At 48.4% G+C, this 15,895-nt stretch overlaps 1 protein-coding gene across 1 annotated transcript; it reads right to left on the reverse strand.

Moving 5' to 3' along the window:
* Positions 1-1,087: 1,087 nt before the first annotated feature.
* Positions 1,088-15,370, reverse strand: si:ch211-117c9.5 (sodium- and chloride-dependent creatine transporter 1). Its single transcript, XM_067239119.1, has 14 exons — positions 15,100-15,370; positions 13,420-13,695; positions 10,921-11,052; positions 10,485-10,842; positions 10,242-10,374; positions 8,336-8,470; positions 7,785-7,888; positions 4,395-4,519; positions 4,077-4,189; positions 3,459-3,599; positions 2,904-3,006; positions 2,600-2,700; positions 2,337-2,507; positions 1,088-2,097 (listed from the first exon to the last, which is right to left on the reverse strand). Exons 1-14 carry the CDS (start codon positions 15,128-15,130, stop codon positions 1,966-1,968), a joined length of 2,055 nt encoding a protein of 684 aa, XP_067095220.1. The 5' UTR covers positions 15,131-15,370; the 3' UTR covers positions 1,088-1,965.
* Positions 15,371-15,895: the final 525 nt, after the last annotated feature.

Here is a 15,895-nt window from a genome sequence, read left to right on the forward strand (position 1 = left end):
GAGGTTGCTGGCTTGGAACAGATGCAGTCAAGTTTGGTCAGAGAGACACAGAGGAAGATCAGAGGACAAGACAATTACAGCCATACTCCACACCACATCACATTCACAAGACAAGACAGAGCGTGCTGACGCAGAAAGGATAGTCAGGGCCGGAGATGCGAGAGGTAGAGTTGAAAGAGAAAGCAGGGGAAATGTAAGCTGATACTGAAAGTAGGTCTGAGGCTCTTGTCCTGTCTCCAGTCCAGAGGTCAGGGGCTTGTCTGTGTACATGTGTGTGTGTGTGTGTGACTTTCATTTCCTCCTTCAACTGCTCCCATCACCTCCTTGGTCAAGCCAAGCCACTATCAATGTTGGGCTACACTTCAAAACGTTTGGGGTCACTTGGAAATATCCTTGTTTTCAAAGGAATTTTTGTCCTTTAAAATAGCATCAAATTGATCAGAAATACAATGTGTTTGTTGTTAATGTTATTAATTGTTGCTGGAAACTGCTCATTTTAAGGAATATCTACATATTAACACATACAGGTGGAGTCAGGTGGCTGAGCGGTTAAGGAATCGGGCTAGTAATCTGAAGGTTGTCAGTTCGATTCCTGTGCCAAATGATGTTGTGTCCTTGGGCAAGGCACTTCACCCTACTTGCCTCGGGGAAATGTCCCTGTACTTACTGTAAGTCGCTCTGGATAAGAGCGTCTGGTAAATGTAAACATACAGAGGCCTGTTATCAGCAACAATCTGTATTCCAATGGCACATTGAGTTGGCTAGTCCAAGTTCCTTTTCAAAGGTTAATTGATCAGTAGAAAACCCCCCAAAAACCAAACAGAAAACGGCTGCACTGATTAAAGAAGCAATACATCTGGCCTTCATACCAGTTGAACATCTGGAGCATCCGCAATTGTGGATTTGAGTACAATTGATTTAAGCTCAAAATGACCAGAAACAAAGATCTTTCTTCTGAAACTCGTCAATCTATTGTGATTCTGAAATGGTTATTCCATGCGAGAAATCACAAAGAAGCCGTAGATCTCACTATGAGGAGACTCTGGAGTTCTGGCCTTGCAGGCAGAAATGCAGAGATAAAGCCGTATCACCGACTGGCCAGTAACAAGGAAAAGATTAAGATGGACAAAAGAACACAGACACTAGATAGAGGAAGATTGCGGAAGAAGTGTTATGGAGAGACAAATCGAAGTTTGAGGCGTTTCACAGAGAGCATTTGTGATACGCAGACCAAGTGAAAATGGACCGGAGGGCTTGACACCATCTGTCAAGCATGGAGGCAATGTGATGGTCTGATGGCTTTGGTGGCGGTGAAGTGGAGGTTTGGAAGGAGTGAAAGGGATCTTGAGGAGGGATAGCTATCCCTGAAACACCACCATACAATGCCGTGTGGACGGCATCTGATTGGAGCCAATTTCCTCCTACAACAGGCCAAAGACCCGAAGCTCCAGACGATACAAGAACGATTTAGAGAAGAAAGAGTCCGCTGGTTTTGTCTGTAATGGAGTGGCCAGCAGAGTCACCGGATCTCCACCCTGTTGCTGTTGTGGGAGCAGCTTGACTGCAGGCATGTTAAGTAAGCCAATCAAGCCAATCCTACTTGTGGGAGGTGCTTCAGGAAGCATGGGGTGAATTCCCTTCAGATGACCTCTACAAATGACAAGTCGAGTGCCAAAGGTCTGCAAGGCTGTAATTGCTGCAGATTCTTTGAAAGCAAAGTTCGAAGGACACAATTATTATTCAAATTTCCAAAAATCATTATTACTAACCTCGTCAATGACTATGTTTCGCTTTCATTTAGCTGTTTTTTGAAGTCAAAGTCATTTTATTTCGTGTTTTCATGGAAAACGAGGACATTTTCGAAGTGGCCCCAAACTTTTGAACAGTAGTGTGTATGTGTGTGTTTGGAATTCAGCTGTGTTCCGTGATGCTTGGGGGGGAGGGGTGGGGGGGGGGGGAGTGAGATCATATGACGCTCTCAAAAGCCATGGTGTTCTTGCTCTGTCCAGCAGGGGGCAACAACTTTGCTTCAGATTCGGGAGACAGGTACTCCAGATGGTGTCGGCCCCACACAGGCGTAGTCAGGTGCTGCCAACGCTACAAACACAAAGAGAGAGAGAGAGAGAGAGAGAGAGAGAGAGAGAGAGAGAGGGAGAGAGAGAGAGAGAGGGGGGGGGGGTAGTGCGGTTATTTCAAGGTGAACCAGACCGATCGCGTAAACCGGCTCGAACCAACAAAACAACGGCGGCGCGTCGTTCCTTCATTCCCGCTCGGCGGACACGTGGGCTGCGTCCAGGCGGACGCGCGGAGGGAGGCGGGCGGACGCAGGGACTGACCTCTCGGAGGGTGCCTTGGCAGCGCAGCAGCTTGAAGAGGACGGTGACGGGGATGCACAGCATGGAGGACAGGGCCAGCAGCCAGCCCAGCGCCTCTCCCCACCAGGGGTACACATACACCGAGTTATAGGTCAGGGGCTTGTAGTTCACCACATGGAACAGGAACACTCCCTAAACACACACACACACACACACACGTGGGCTGAGCAGCGATAGGGAGATCCTGGGAACATGTCATGGGGACGCTCACACGCGTGACTCACCACACACACGAGGGGAGTGATGTAGGACCAGCACAGTTTCATGTAGGGCAGGGGCCGATATCCAATCATTCGGGCCACGTCGTCCATGAAACGATCAGCACCTGTCGGGGAGAAGAGAGTATTGGATAGGTCGAGGGACCGGGGGGGAGAGCGAGAGAGAGAGATGTAGAACGAGACGACAACGACGTCGTAGGCCAAGTCCATGTGGGAGGTTGATGTGGGAGTCACTGAGAGAGCGGGCGGGCCTGACTGGATCAAGCCTGTGTGCGGGGGTGTCAGGTGCTGAGGGCGCGTTCTCTCTCACCATAGACCCAGGCCACCACCACACACTCCCAGAAGGCCTGCCAGAGGAGAGTGATCCCACTGGCAGAGTAGTAGTCAAACAGCTGGAACACATACATCCCTCCCTGAGAGAGAGAGAGAGAGAGAGAGAGAGAGAGAGAGAGAGAGAGAGAGAGAGAGAGAGAGAGAGAGAGAGAGAGAGAGAGAGAGAGAGAGAGAGAGAGAGAGAGAGAGAGAGAGAGAGAGAGAGAGAGAGAGAGAGAGAGAGAGAGAGAGAAAGAGAGAGAGATGTGGGCTTTGGTCAGCTGTGATACCAATCTTCTCACAAATTAAAAACATCATTCGACATAGGAAAACGCTCACTTCCTTATCTGGCCATTCACATGTTCACTCCTCTGCCAGTCTTCATCCCTCCCCTATCCCTTTCTAACTGGTGTCTTCATCCCTCCCCTATCCCTTTCTAACTGGTGTCTTCATCCCTCCCCTATCCCTTTCTAACTGGTGTCTTCATCCCTCCCCTATCCCTTTCTAACTGGTGTCTTCATCCCTCCTCCTGTCCACCTGTTCGGGCGCTTACCTCCGTTACCATGGAGAGGTCAATGAAGAAGCAGGTAGTGCAACATATCGCCACGACAACTTCGCGGCGCAGTGCGCCCAGTTTTGATCTGGGTGGCAGCATGTCCATGATCCCTGTTATCAAGCCCTCCACACCAACAAACTGGGGAGGAGGGGTGAAGAGGAAACCTTATTTTGCAGTTGAAAACTGCTATTTAAATCTGTCCAATTACATAATATAGTATACCCCTAGTATAGTATGACGAGGGGGGCGGGGGTAAACAAGGGGATCACATGCCTTTCTAACAGTCATTGGGGAAGGACAAGAAAGGATAGAGTGAATCAGAGAGATTGGGAGGAAATAGAGAAGGAGGGGATGAATGGAGTGGACACTGAACAACTCTGTCTCTGTGAGGCACACAGAGAGGCTCATTGACCGGGCCCAGGAGTCAGGAACAATGGCTGCAGGCACTGAGGACAAGGCCCAGCGCTCGACACACACACATACAGTACAACAGTCAGATGCATGGCAGGAGGCCACTATCATATCCACTGTGGTTGTGTGTGTGAGGTATGCATGAATATGTTTTGGTGTGTGTGTGTGTGTGTGTATGTATGTGTGTGTGTGTGTGTGTCTTACCTGGCTGTCTAGGCCCAGCACCAGCAGCATGAAGAAGAACAGTGCTGCCCAGAGTGGAGCGAGAGGCATCAGGGTCACAGCCTTAGGGTAGGCTATGAAGGCCAGGCCCGGACCTGAGAGCACACAAGAGAAATTCAGCACAGGGAGAGGCAGGGAGAGGCAGGGAGGGTCAGGGAGAGGCAAGGAGAGTCAGGGAGAGGCAGGGAGAGGCAGGGAGGGGCAGGGAGTGGCAGGGAGAGGCAGGGAGGGTCAGGGAGAGCCAGGGAGGGGTAGAGGTGGTGGAGGTGAGATGGGTTTGAGGGAAGGGGCTGTTCTTACCACTCTCAGCTACCTTACTGATGTCCACCCCCTGCTCTGCTGCCATGAAGCCCAGCACTGAGAACACCACGAAGCCTGCAAAGAAGCTGGTTCCACTGTTGATGAAGGCCAGCACAAATGCATCCCTACAGAGAGACAGAGACAGAGAGGAAACACTTTACTATAAAAGTCCAAATTAAAAAAAACACAAGGTTAGAGGACGTGAGAGATGTTGTTAAAGCGGTGGAGGCATAAATAGAAGGGGTCTGAGAGAGGAGAGAGAGATCAAGGGAGCGGGCGAGGGACAGGGAGGAGGGACAGGTGGATAGATGGTCAGATCGATACCGATGTGTCGGACTAATGCAGCGAGAGTCGCTCGGGAAGTGTTCGTTTAAGGCGAAGGGGAGCCGATCAACGTGTGAACCCCGGAGCTCCGGAGAAACAGGAACGCGGCACACAGTGCATCCGCCGTGGGCGGAGCGTCAGCCGCACACTGGGAGAGGCGAGGGACCGAGCTGCTGGGAATGACTTCCTGGGTTTCCGGAAGGCTTCTGGAATAACGTGTCACCGGGAGAGAGGCGATTGGAAAAGAACAGCGAGGTGACAGAGCGTGAGCACAGAGATGGAAGCCCGAGAGCTCACGTTCTGCTGAGGCGGCATGTCGGCTGGGTTGCATTCCTGCCAGCTCGCCTGAGGCTCACCATCAAGGTCGGGGTCTGGAGACACTAAGACTGCTTCTCAAAATAGATCACATGGGGAGTGGAAGTGCTTGGGTTCAGACAAAGATGGAGCCTGTTACTGTAAGGCGGTATTTATGTGAACACCCATACACAACCTGTAACTACACACTGTCTTACACTACCAATATGCCCATACACAACCTGTAACTACACACTGTCTTACACTACCAATATGCCCATACACAACCTGTAACTCTACATGGAGTAATGATTGGATCTAAGGGCCCCTTGTTGTGCATAGCACATATTGATATGTCGCTTCTCGTGGTGTCTTTGAAATTGACCGCCTGTATTTTGTCTTGTCTGAGATACACCCTGCACCTGCAAATGTATACAATGTTGCACTTGAGATACGTGGCTGCTACTGCCTTATGGTGGGGATATTATTGATGTTGCACTCTGTCTGGTAAAAGGGAGAGTGTTCCTTGGCACCTCCCTCTGTAACACTGATGGAACTGCGTACTTCTCTGTGATTATCTGCTGCACTGACGACACTGTTTGGACTTCGCTTGGGATAGAAACATCTGCTGAATGACTATTTGTAAATGTTAGCCGGGGCTGGTTACGCTTGTAACCAAAACAAACACTGTTCCAAAGCGGACAGTTACAGTCGTTTGAACTCTATACATTTTCTCCCGGTCTCTGTCTCTCTGTATCAGTCACTCAAGTTTAGGAAACCCCTTAATGCGTTCCTCTTTCTGGAACTGACTTGTGCCTACCCCCCCCCCCACACACACACACTATGCTCTACTGCTCCACGCTGCATCCTAACTTGGACAAGCTTCCACGCTTGTATTACTGCAATGCGAATTGCCCCAGATACAAGCCCCAATCCTCAGAGGGCTTAACAAGGAGGGTGTGCACACGGTACACACACAACTGTTCTTTTCTTCATTTGGATCAGAATCAGGTCAAGCAACGAGAGAGGTTGATGTGGTCAAAAAAATAAATAAGGGGAAAAACACAATCGGGGATAAAATGTACTGTAGCGACATTCACTTTAACTCAGCAAATACCTTCTAACTCATGACTACTTGGCAGGCCCTGACTACTGAAGACTGAACTCAGTGTTGAGCTGGTTCCTCTAGATGACATAGAGGCACCTGAAGCTAAACAAGTGATCCGGCGTGTTGACGTGCATCTGGTTAGCATAAGGGGTTAGCACAGAGTTGGTTGAATCCCCGATTGTTCGTTTCGGTGGTCGCAGGAATATTGTGTACAGTGCCTGAGTCATGGTGGCGAGAGCAACCGAGCTGGCAACCAATCAAAACCCGAGGATGTTCAGCGTGTTCCTGGAGATGTGCCCTCCTGTAGGCTTTCCCTCCTACTCCGGTTATTACAGTTGTTACTGACCGCACTCTGCGCTTGGCTCAGCTATTTCTTATTTCTTCTTCTCAAAAAAACAAAAGAAGGTAGGAGCAAAAGAGATAGAGGAGCGTAGCTGTCCAGGAATAGGGTAGGACATCCCTGTCAATGGAGAGACTCTGTTTGAGTGTTCAAACTTCCTATTTAGGTCAGGGGGAAGAAAACCAGCGAGGGGATATTCTTGATGCTACTCCTAATATGGACCTTCCATAAATTCCTGTAAAAGCTCAACATCAAGTCCTGAGATCTAATGAAATCCAAGTTTGTTGCTTGGCATCTAGTAAAGTGGCCATTTTAGGGAGCAAGACCTCACATATGCTCGTCAGGCATCATACATCCTAGCTGCTGCCTTAACCAAGTAAGATCTGTCTACAGAAGTTGGACCGGTTATGGTTAGTTAATTTTTTTACTCTAAAAGAGACAATAATAGGCCAAGCATAAATTACATCGAATTGTATCCTCCTAATCGCAGAACCTTCTTCACATCATGTGCTGCATTCACTATAACAAAGAACAACGTTCTGATGAACTGCAAGAAGCGCTTGCCCACTGAAGACAGATCACCCAGTTGCAGGCACCAACAGAAGCTACGGAACGTCTGGGTCATCCTGACCCACACACTACTGACAGGCTGCATGCTTGGTATTTGATACCATTCAGTTGGGGGGCGGGGGGGGGGGGGGGGGAACCAACATCTACAGGGTGTTCATGGCTTCAAAAGCGAATGAGTTGCTATCTGTGCTGACCCTGAACAGCAAGCAGCTGTGAGTCTCTTCAGCTGGGCAGCGGAGGGTCGTCTCCCTCCCTCTGCTCCAGTGAGATAGAGCCTCGAGGTTTTACTGGCACCCGCACACACACACCTGTCATCTACACACTTGTGCACACTTACAGCACTCCTACGACGGGTTACTGATTACTACGGCGGTCAGAATCAAATTCCCAAAATCCCAAGAATCGGACTTCAACTGAAACTAGGTTTAATGGGTTGTAATCAAATGAAGGTTTCTAATTCCCTACGGGGGGAAAAGGATGGGGAGTTTTTGGTTGAAACCAAGGTTGCAGAATGCTTAGACCAACAAAGTTTTGGACAATGACATGACAACAGACTTTTGGCTGACTATTACGATAAATGAATTCTTATTCATAATTGCCGTAGCCCCAACATCCCTTGAACTCCTGCGTCAACTAATCACTTTTCTTTTGTACAAAACCTCAAAGGTTTATATGGCAGGTTTAAGTGCTTGAGTGTGATCAAGTCACCCAGCCACAATGTGGCGTTTTGTGCTCATCGTGTTGCGATACTCACTGGTAGCAGTTGTTGTGGAAGCGGTTGTAGCTGCCCAGAGCGGTCAGAGCCCCCAGTCCGATGGCGTAAGAGAAGAAGATCTGAGTTCCTGCATCGATCCACACCTGTGACCGACACACAGTGGCACTGTAAGCACGTGCACTAACGGACAACTGATCTACTGTTCACAATGGAGAGGTGAGATTCTCAGGCATGGCTAGATGATCTTCCCTGTAGGGGTGCACGGGATGGGCCAGAGTAGCCTACTGATTACTGTAGTCCTTGGGTAGATGTTGCCATTCTATGCTAACCCTGTTCAGTAACCTTCACAAAACCTGTGCACAGTACACGACTGCGCCATGACGCCATGTTAATCTATGTTTATCATTCCAAAGGGTCTTCCTGACGAATGGCATCGTGTTTATGATTCCTTGCTATGAACAAGGTGAAGGGGGGGGGGGGGAGAATTCCTACATTGTTTGGGCCTAATGTAACTTTTCGTTTTGGTTTTCGACCAATCGGATCCGCGGTCCAGATTCTTTATGCGACAGGTGTCCCGTGCCCCTCCGTACCTGAGCCTCCCACAGTTTGGACCAGTTGGGTTTCAGGTAGTACACGATGCCGTCCAGAGCCCCGGGCAGAGTGACACCATGGGCCAGCAGCACCACCAACACCAGGTAGGGGAACAGGGCCGTGAAGTACACAACCTGAGGGTGGAGGGACGAGGACGTCAGCGGCAGGTACAAACCAGCAACGTACAGCCGTCCTTGCATGCTCTCAACCGCTATAGGCCTGGAGCAAACAACACCACTAATCTGTCATGCATACATAAAAAAGACCCAAAAAAAGCAAACGGCTTGTGAAACTTCAGTGGAAAAAGGTCCTGGATAAGTTCCGCTGATTCATGCACCCCCCTGCTAGCCAGTGTTGTACCGGGCCACCTCACCGTGGCAACAACAGGCTAGAATAGAGCGTAGGCCGACTAGGTATGCAGCTGGATCTCAGGGGGCCACAGAGAGAAAAGCCCCTTCCAGCTCAAGCACAAACAGAGAAAGTCACTAATCGGCTTAGAGGCACAAAACTCAAAAGGTCCATGAGAGCTTTCTTTATATTATATGCATTTGGCCTCACTTTACATTAAAGTTACATTAACATTAACTACAGAGCAATACCTATTGTCAAAAAAAGAAGAAGAAGGGTTACATAGAAATGGCCTCTGTACTTAAATGGTAGGTTAAATAGCAGTATAAATGACTAAAGTGTAACAAGGCACAGAACGTGGGAGGGGTAAGTGGATCTTACAAGGGTAAGTTGAAGGTTGGGTCACCAAAACAAGATCAATTGAAGCTCCGTACAGCCGGCTAGCTGTACTAGTGATGGCTAAGACGGCACTAGCCAGCTACCAGTTTTTTGTTCAATCTTGGTAATCATACACAATATATTACATAGCACTGGGACGATTAAAGACAGCCAGAATGTGTACATCACGTGTTCCATATGGGGTCCTTTGATTGGTTGATTATCCCAGTGTCACTAAGAAGTTCTCAACTTTTTGATGCCCCCCCCAACACTAGACCACTCCTCTCTTTCTTTAACTCCATGACAGTTAAGAGAGTCGTTACTATAGGTATTATTATGTAGTAACATGGTAGTTGATGTAACCTTATGTCAAGTCTCATTTGAACCATTTGTATTGCTGGGTGCACATATACAGTATGTATATGAGTAAACTGTTCAAAACGGACATACACAAGTATAAACACTATGCAGGGAAGCATGTACAAGAATGGAAACACACACACACACATACACAGGTAGGCCGACATTCTCTCCTGAAGCTAAGCCGCTTTACACTTTGTACACTTATGCATGGGGACCCTGGCTGAAAGCTTATTACAGAAGTTCAACAGACCACCCTCACAAACACACACACGCACTCTAAAAACCCCTTAACAATGTTTATGAATTTCAGTCACCAGTGCAATCAAATTCAAGGCCTTGTTTGGCACACTCTCCATTATGTTTTGGCACATTTTCTTCCAGACAATGCTTGGCAATAGCTCTGACGCCATCTTTTTGCTGCATGTATTACACGCATAAATTGCAATCAGTCATGGCCTTCTTGTTATCGTTGTTATATTTTCATAAGCTTTCAAAGATCTCCAAGACCTGTGGAAAAAAGTGTTGGGGGTTATGGATGAAATCGTGTGTGTTTCAGTCTAGACAGGCTGATCCTCCACTTTAAAGCCTCTTTGGGATCAAAGGTCAGAGTGTGAAGACGAGGTCGGGCTCAAGGTCGGAGGCAGGCGGCGCGGCGAGTCGAACTGAAACAGGAGCGACCCCGAGGGCAGATGACACTCTAACTGACACTGTCACTGGGACCCTAACACAGACCTGGCTGCGCTCCGGTTACACCCCCCTCTAAAAAAGTACCCCATAAACATTCACTCACTCGTGCACACGCACACACTGTCTGACCTTGCCTGTAGACTTGACCCCCTTCCATATGCAGAAGTAAACAATGACCCAGGTGGCTATGAGACACAGCACCATCTGGTAGCTGATGTCTCCAGGCTCGTCCAGACCACCAGACAGACGCAGCACCTTGCGCCTTGACCGCAGGACATGTGGGAAAAACACAGGAGCGACACGACACGGGGTTAAGTCCACCGAACGATGTACCTGGAGATGGTGCACAGGTTTCAAAAAAGGACTACTCACTCCCAGAACTCGATGACTGGAGATCGCATGCCCTCCGGCTCCACGCAGCTGCCGTTGAACACAAGCACGGCTACGGAAGGTTTGGGTGGGGAGGAGGAGGAGGAGGAGGAGGAGAGGAGCGAGGCGGGGATGGAGGGATCAGCGGTGGAGGAGAGAGCGGCAGCGGGCGAGGCGCTGTGGTTGTGACACGCACGGCGAAAGTCGAGCGTGCAGTTGGGGGTGTTCCAGGCGTGTCCACAGGTTGCCCAGGGTAACGGGTCGGCGAAGGAGTGGAGGAGGAAGTAGAGACCCCACACCAGGATCATGATGTAGTACGTGTTACAGAAGAACACTATAACCATTGAGGCTAGGCCCAGACCTGGGAAATGGAGGAGCAGGGATGAAAAACTATTAACACACGCACACACAAACACACACGCACCCACGCACACCATACCTTTAAAGAGGGGGGCGATGTTCCAGGCAGAGACCCCTCCCTGCTTCATAAACTGTCCCAGGGCGATCTCCAGGAAGAAGACAGGAATACCTCCGATGAACACAATCAACATGTAGGGGATCAGGAACACGCCTACAACATACAGCACAGCACCACATCACACACCAGTCACAGCTACATTATAACAACATTTTAGACTGTGATGTTGCAGATATGCTTTTTGCCACAAGCAGGAGTATAGTAGACAGATAAGGGTCTTTCAAGGTTATTTTGAGGTTGCAGTGAGGAAACGGGTGCAAAGGGGATGAGAAACAGTGAGGACGGGGTAGATGAATGGCAACGTGACAAGGAGAGAGGAAGTTGGGAAACAGAATGCGTGTATGAGAGAGAAGGATTTGTAGGAGTGGAACGACAAGGCCATAGACAAAGATTTCGCAATCATTTCAGTTGACATCCGCAGCTAGGAATGCGAGAAAGAGAAAGTGATAAAGTCGGAAAGTACAAAAGAGACACAGTAAGAGATACAGTAAGTGAGTGATTGAAGGATAGAAAGGGGGGAAATAATGTAGGACAAACTAATAGGCTACTGCTGGTAGGGCTGTGAGTCTTATGAAAGATAATCTTGACTGTTGTACAGCAAGCAAATGAGTGGTCAGGCTGTGGTTGAGAAAAAAGACAGGCAAAACCAAAAGGGCAAGATCCTACATAAACATACACAATCCTAGAGAAACACACAAGCATGTTATTTAGGTATAGAATTGACGTAACCGTGGGTGATACCAATATAACAGAGCAAGGGGCAGACAGTCTGGGGAGGAGTCAGCTGAAAGAGTCACATGAGTATGACACACACACAGAGAGAGAGAGAGAGCTGCTCAGACGACGACGACGACGGAGGGGGGGGGGTGAGAATGGTCACATGGAAGAGATGGAGCAAGGGCTTATAAAACAGGGATAATAAAGAAAGAAAATCCATCTGTAGATCACCTGTCTGGCTACTGTACCCTGCTCAGGTAATTCTGTCATTCTCATTCTCTTGTGCCCTGTACCCCCCCCTCCCTCCCCTTTATTTTACTCTCCCTCGCTCATTCACTGAGGAGAGCAGATAGCTGTAGCCTTATAAGGAAGCATTTGTGTGTGTATACGTGTGTCAGAGAGACTGACTGCGGCCCAGTGAAATAGAAAGAGATCCACTACAGAGTGAGTGGATTTGAGAGAGGATGGTGAGAAATGTGTGGCAAATCTGCCAGAAATTGAGCACTGCGCAAAGCATTCTATATCCCTTCCACAAATCACCTCTCTCAAAATCACCTCTCAGTGGCCAGGCGAGACAATAAAACCATTTTCCTAAATGAATTTCCTCCATCTCCATAGTAACCTAGCTATCTCACTGTTGGCCTCTTCCATTCGTCTCCAGCCCTGTTTGCGTGAGTAAAAAGGCCGGAAAGCCTGCGAGTGCCCACTCTTATCTGATTCCGCTGTCGTGTAACGAGACGTCCCCTGGGTTGGTCAAGGACACGAAACGTGGCGTCGCAGTGGCACTGCTGACACAGAGGGAAGGACGGGGCACAGGACGCTCATTGTAACAGTGTATTCATATTCCATCTGAGGAGGGGAGAGAGCACCTTTGTGTGCAGGGTGCAAGGGCAGGAGCACGGGGGGGTGGGGGGACTGTGTGAGGCAGGCTTTTGTTACATGATACGAGAAGGTGGGTATCAGAGACATGGGTCACAAGACAGACAGAAGGAGGGGAGGGGGGGAGTCTATACACGCTAACAAGCTCACTTTTATTCCAACGCTTCCTAACTAAGAGGAGACTTAGAGAGGGAGAGATAAGAAATGAAGGCCAAAGGTGGCCCTCTCTGGCCCGAGAGAAAGTGAGGGGGAGATTGAGGGAGGGAGAGAGATAAAGAGAGAGAGAGAGATAAAGAGGGAGAGAGAGAGAGGGAGGGGAACAAGTGAGAGAAAGGCAGAGGGAGTAGGCAGCAAACACACACACACATCCAGTGGGGGAGTTCACGGCATGGGTTTATCAGGGGAGGGACAGCAGACGTAAACTGTGCTCGAGTGACTCCATGGGAGAGGCAGGGCGAGAGCTACGTGCACACAGCCATGCAAGCCTGCTTTGTCTTCCTCCTCTATTGGCCCTTAAAGTCTCCACACTCCTCTCTCTCTCCCCGCCCCCTTTTCCTCTCCTGCCACTCCTTTATGAACTTACAGTCACCTCAACCGGCCTGTAACAGTCTAACTGCCTTCTTTGCATGTTTCCTCATTGGAGTGCAATAAAGGTGACTTTCCAATGTGACCGTGTCTAAGCGTCACCGTGGCTGCATATCTGTGGGTGTTGGAACCTGTACAAGTAAGTAACTGGGAATCATTTGTGGGTGTGAGTGGCTGGATGGATCGACTAGATGTGCAATGTGCTGTAGACCTGTGTGGGCACCGGTGTTGCATTGTTCAAGCTCTAGTATCAAGACCGTAATAATACATTGAGCTCACCTCCTCCATTCTTGTAGCAGAGGTAAGGGAAGCGCCACACGTTGCCCAGCCCAACGGCAAAGCCCACGCAGGACATGATGAAGTCCATCTGTCTGGTCCAGGTCTCTCTCTCCACCACAGGCACTGCTGTGGCCTGGCTGAGGGCCTGGGAGGGGCCACCCCCTCCTTCTTCGCCCCCTTCCCCCGCCCCAGGAGCAGGCACCAGGGGGCGAGCCACCCCACCACTCTCCTCTTCTACAGGAATCCCAACCTCGTCCTGGGAGAGAAGGATGTCCCCTAGAGGGAGGGGGGGGAGTAGGGTGGAAGAAGGGTTGAGAGGTGCAAGGAGACAGATTCAGACAGAGAGGTAGAACAGTGACATTGGGTGAGGTAGAGGGAAAGAGAGACAGGGAAAGGAGGGGGGGGGTGTAATGGGGAGAAAAGAAGGATGGGACAGAAAGAGAGGTTGTAGAATGGGAATAAACTACTTCAAGATTTACTCTTTGATCGGAACACACGCGTACACACACCAATGGCAGAAATCACACAGACTTTCTTACAACATTTCAACAAAGAGTGTCTTGGGCCACACTAGCTTGGTCAGGGGGAAGTGTGTGTGCACTCTGAGTTCACTTAAGGACAGTGTTTAAACAGATTTACTGTAAACAGTGTCATTGCACCAAATGACAAATGTAGCCAATTATTGCACAAGACCTTGAGTGAAATTCTTGAGAGAAATATCAAGGCTAGAATCTCCTCCAAAAGTTAAGTTGTTTGCAGCTGGAATACACCAACTTTAGCCGAAATGATTTGCTTATCTAGGCCTACTATCTAACGCAAAGCTTTCATCTCAGATTTCACAATTGTATCAGTCAATTGTTCCACTCTTATCAGGATACACCCACATAAAACAGTATTGTGTTGCAGAACTTAAATGAATAAAGGGTCAATCAATCCGTCTATCAAATACAATGGGGTTTGTTTGCCGAGCAGGTTATACCTAGTATGCCTACAAAACATAACGGTATATTTGCAACAAAATCTTACTTAAATTGATGCATTTTAGGCAGCGTGATGCTAATGTAACATTGACAAAGACATATGATGAGAACAAAACAAATCAGTCCCAAAGCCAGTATTTGGATCTGGAGTTTCCACAAGGCAACTTTTAGGCACGTTTTAATGCAGAAGCACAAAGCTATGCTTCTTGGTTTGGCAAAGAACTTAAGTTGTTGGTGATATTTCTTTTGGCATACCTTGGTACTACACTAAATAAATAGATTATTTTGGAGGATAGTACTGTAGCTATATCCTCTCCAAGACATCAGGTAAGAATCCTTTATTTCAAATTGGATGACTGAATCCACTTTGGAGCTGCAGAAATCCACTTTGTTATTATGCTTGTTGCAGATTTGCAGTTGGCAAACGAGACTGACTCGAGTGCTTTGGGAGACATTCAGACTCGTTCAAATGGCCATAGTTTAGTAACTAAGCTAATGCCCCCTGGTTGGGTCTGTCATTCTCTCATACTCATTAGTAACCCAAAACCTAATAATTCCACATCGATAAATCACTTAGTTTGATTACAGATTGATAACATGAAACAATAAACAACAATAATATGCATACATTCAAATTCCAATCTTTAATTAAATAAATACAGATGACTTCATAAACACGTCATCAATTAATAGTACTCACCTGGGCTGTTGTCTTCCACTTCGGGAGACATATTTGACAAACTAGCACCACAATGATGATTTATCAGGTCAAGAAATTGCGGGCTAGGTAGCTGTATTGGTCAAACCAAATGGTGGTGGCTAACTAGCTAACGTTAGAGTGGTAACGTTAAACTAGATAGCAAGAGTACTCAGTGCGTCTGAGATAGAGAAGGGATAGTACAGTCCTTTTGTTGCCGTCTTCTGTTTTCTTGAAATCACAAAGTGTGTTTTATGACAGCGAGTTCGAAACCCAAAAAATTGAATATTTACAAAGCGTCGCAGTCAGACGTTGAGGAGGGGGAATTCAAAAGCAGTCGACGAAGCACTTGAAGGTAAGCCTGAAGAATCTCATGGATGACAGTTAAATGGAAATAACAGTAAGCGGAGGGGTGTAGGTCGTCCTGTGTATATTTCAGTCAAATAAATGCCCGTGAACATACATTAAGTCGTTTGCTGGGTAGATTGCTGTACTGTCCTTCGCTGGCGGGGCTCTGACGGAGAATGCAAACCGCGCCTGGTTTGGTCCTTCTATCCGCTGCCAGCAACGCTCTCCCTCCTCGAGCACAGCCAATCGAACAACGCAATTGGCTAATCTGTGCTGCGCGAGCTTCAGAGTGCGCAGCACACAGCATCAGCATCCTAACGCAAAATCATCTCTCATGGTTTCCTCCGTCGCTGCGTTCAATCAACCCCCACACTAGGGAAGACAGTAAAGTATACGATGTTCGAGTGTACGTGTGCGGTTATTTGATGTGTCGACATACAATATCAAACGA

Source organism: Osmerus mordax, chromosome 7 (genome assembly GCF_038355195.1).
Source record: "Osmerus mordax isolate fOsmMor3 chromosome 7, fOsmMor3.pri, whole genome shotgun sequence".
NCBI classification, from domain to species: Eukaryota; Metazoa; Chordata; class Actinopteri; order Osmeriformes; family Osmeridae; genus Osmerus; species Osmerus mordax.

What these genes read in the sequence shown, in the direction of transcription:
- si:ch211-117c9.5 (XM_067239119.1), bottom strand. Translation starts at nt 15,130, where the DNA reads ATGTCTCCCGAAGTGGAAGACAACAGCCCAG. An exon ending in AGTGGAAGACAACAGCCCAG is followed by an intron (nt 13,696 to 15,099) that starts GTGAGTACTATT and finishes CCCTCCCTCTAG; the next exon opens with GGGACATCCTTCTCTCCCAG. An exon ending in GGGTCAAGTCTACAGGCAAG is followed by an intron (nt 8,471 to 10,241) that starts GTCAGACAGTGT and finishes CTCCACCCTCAG; the next exon opens with GTTGTGTACTTCACGGCCCT.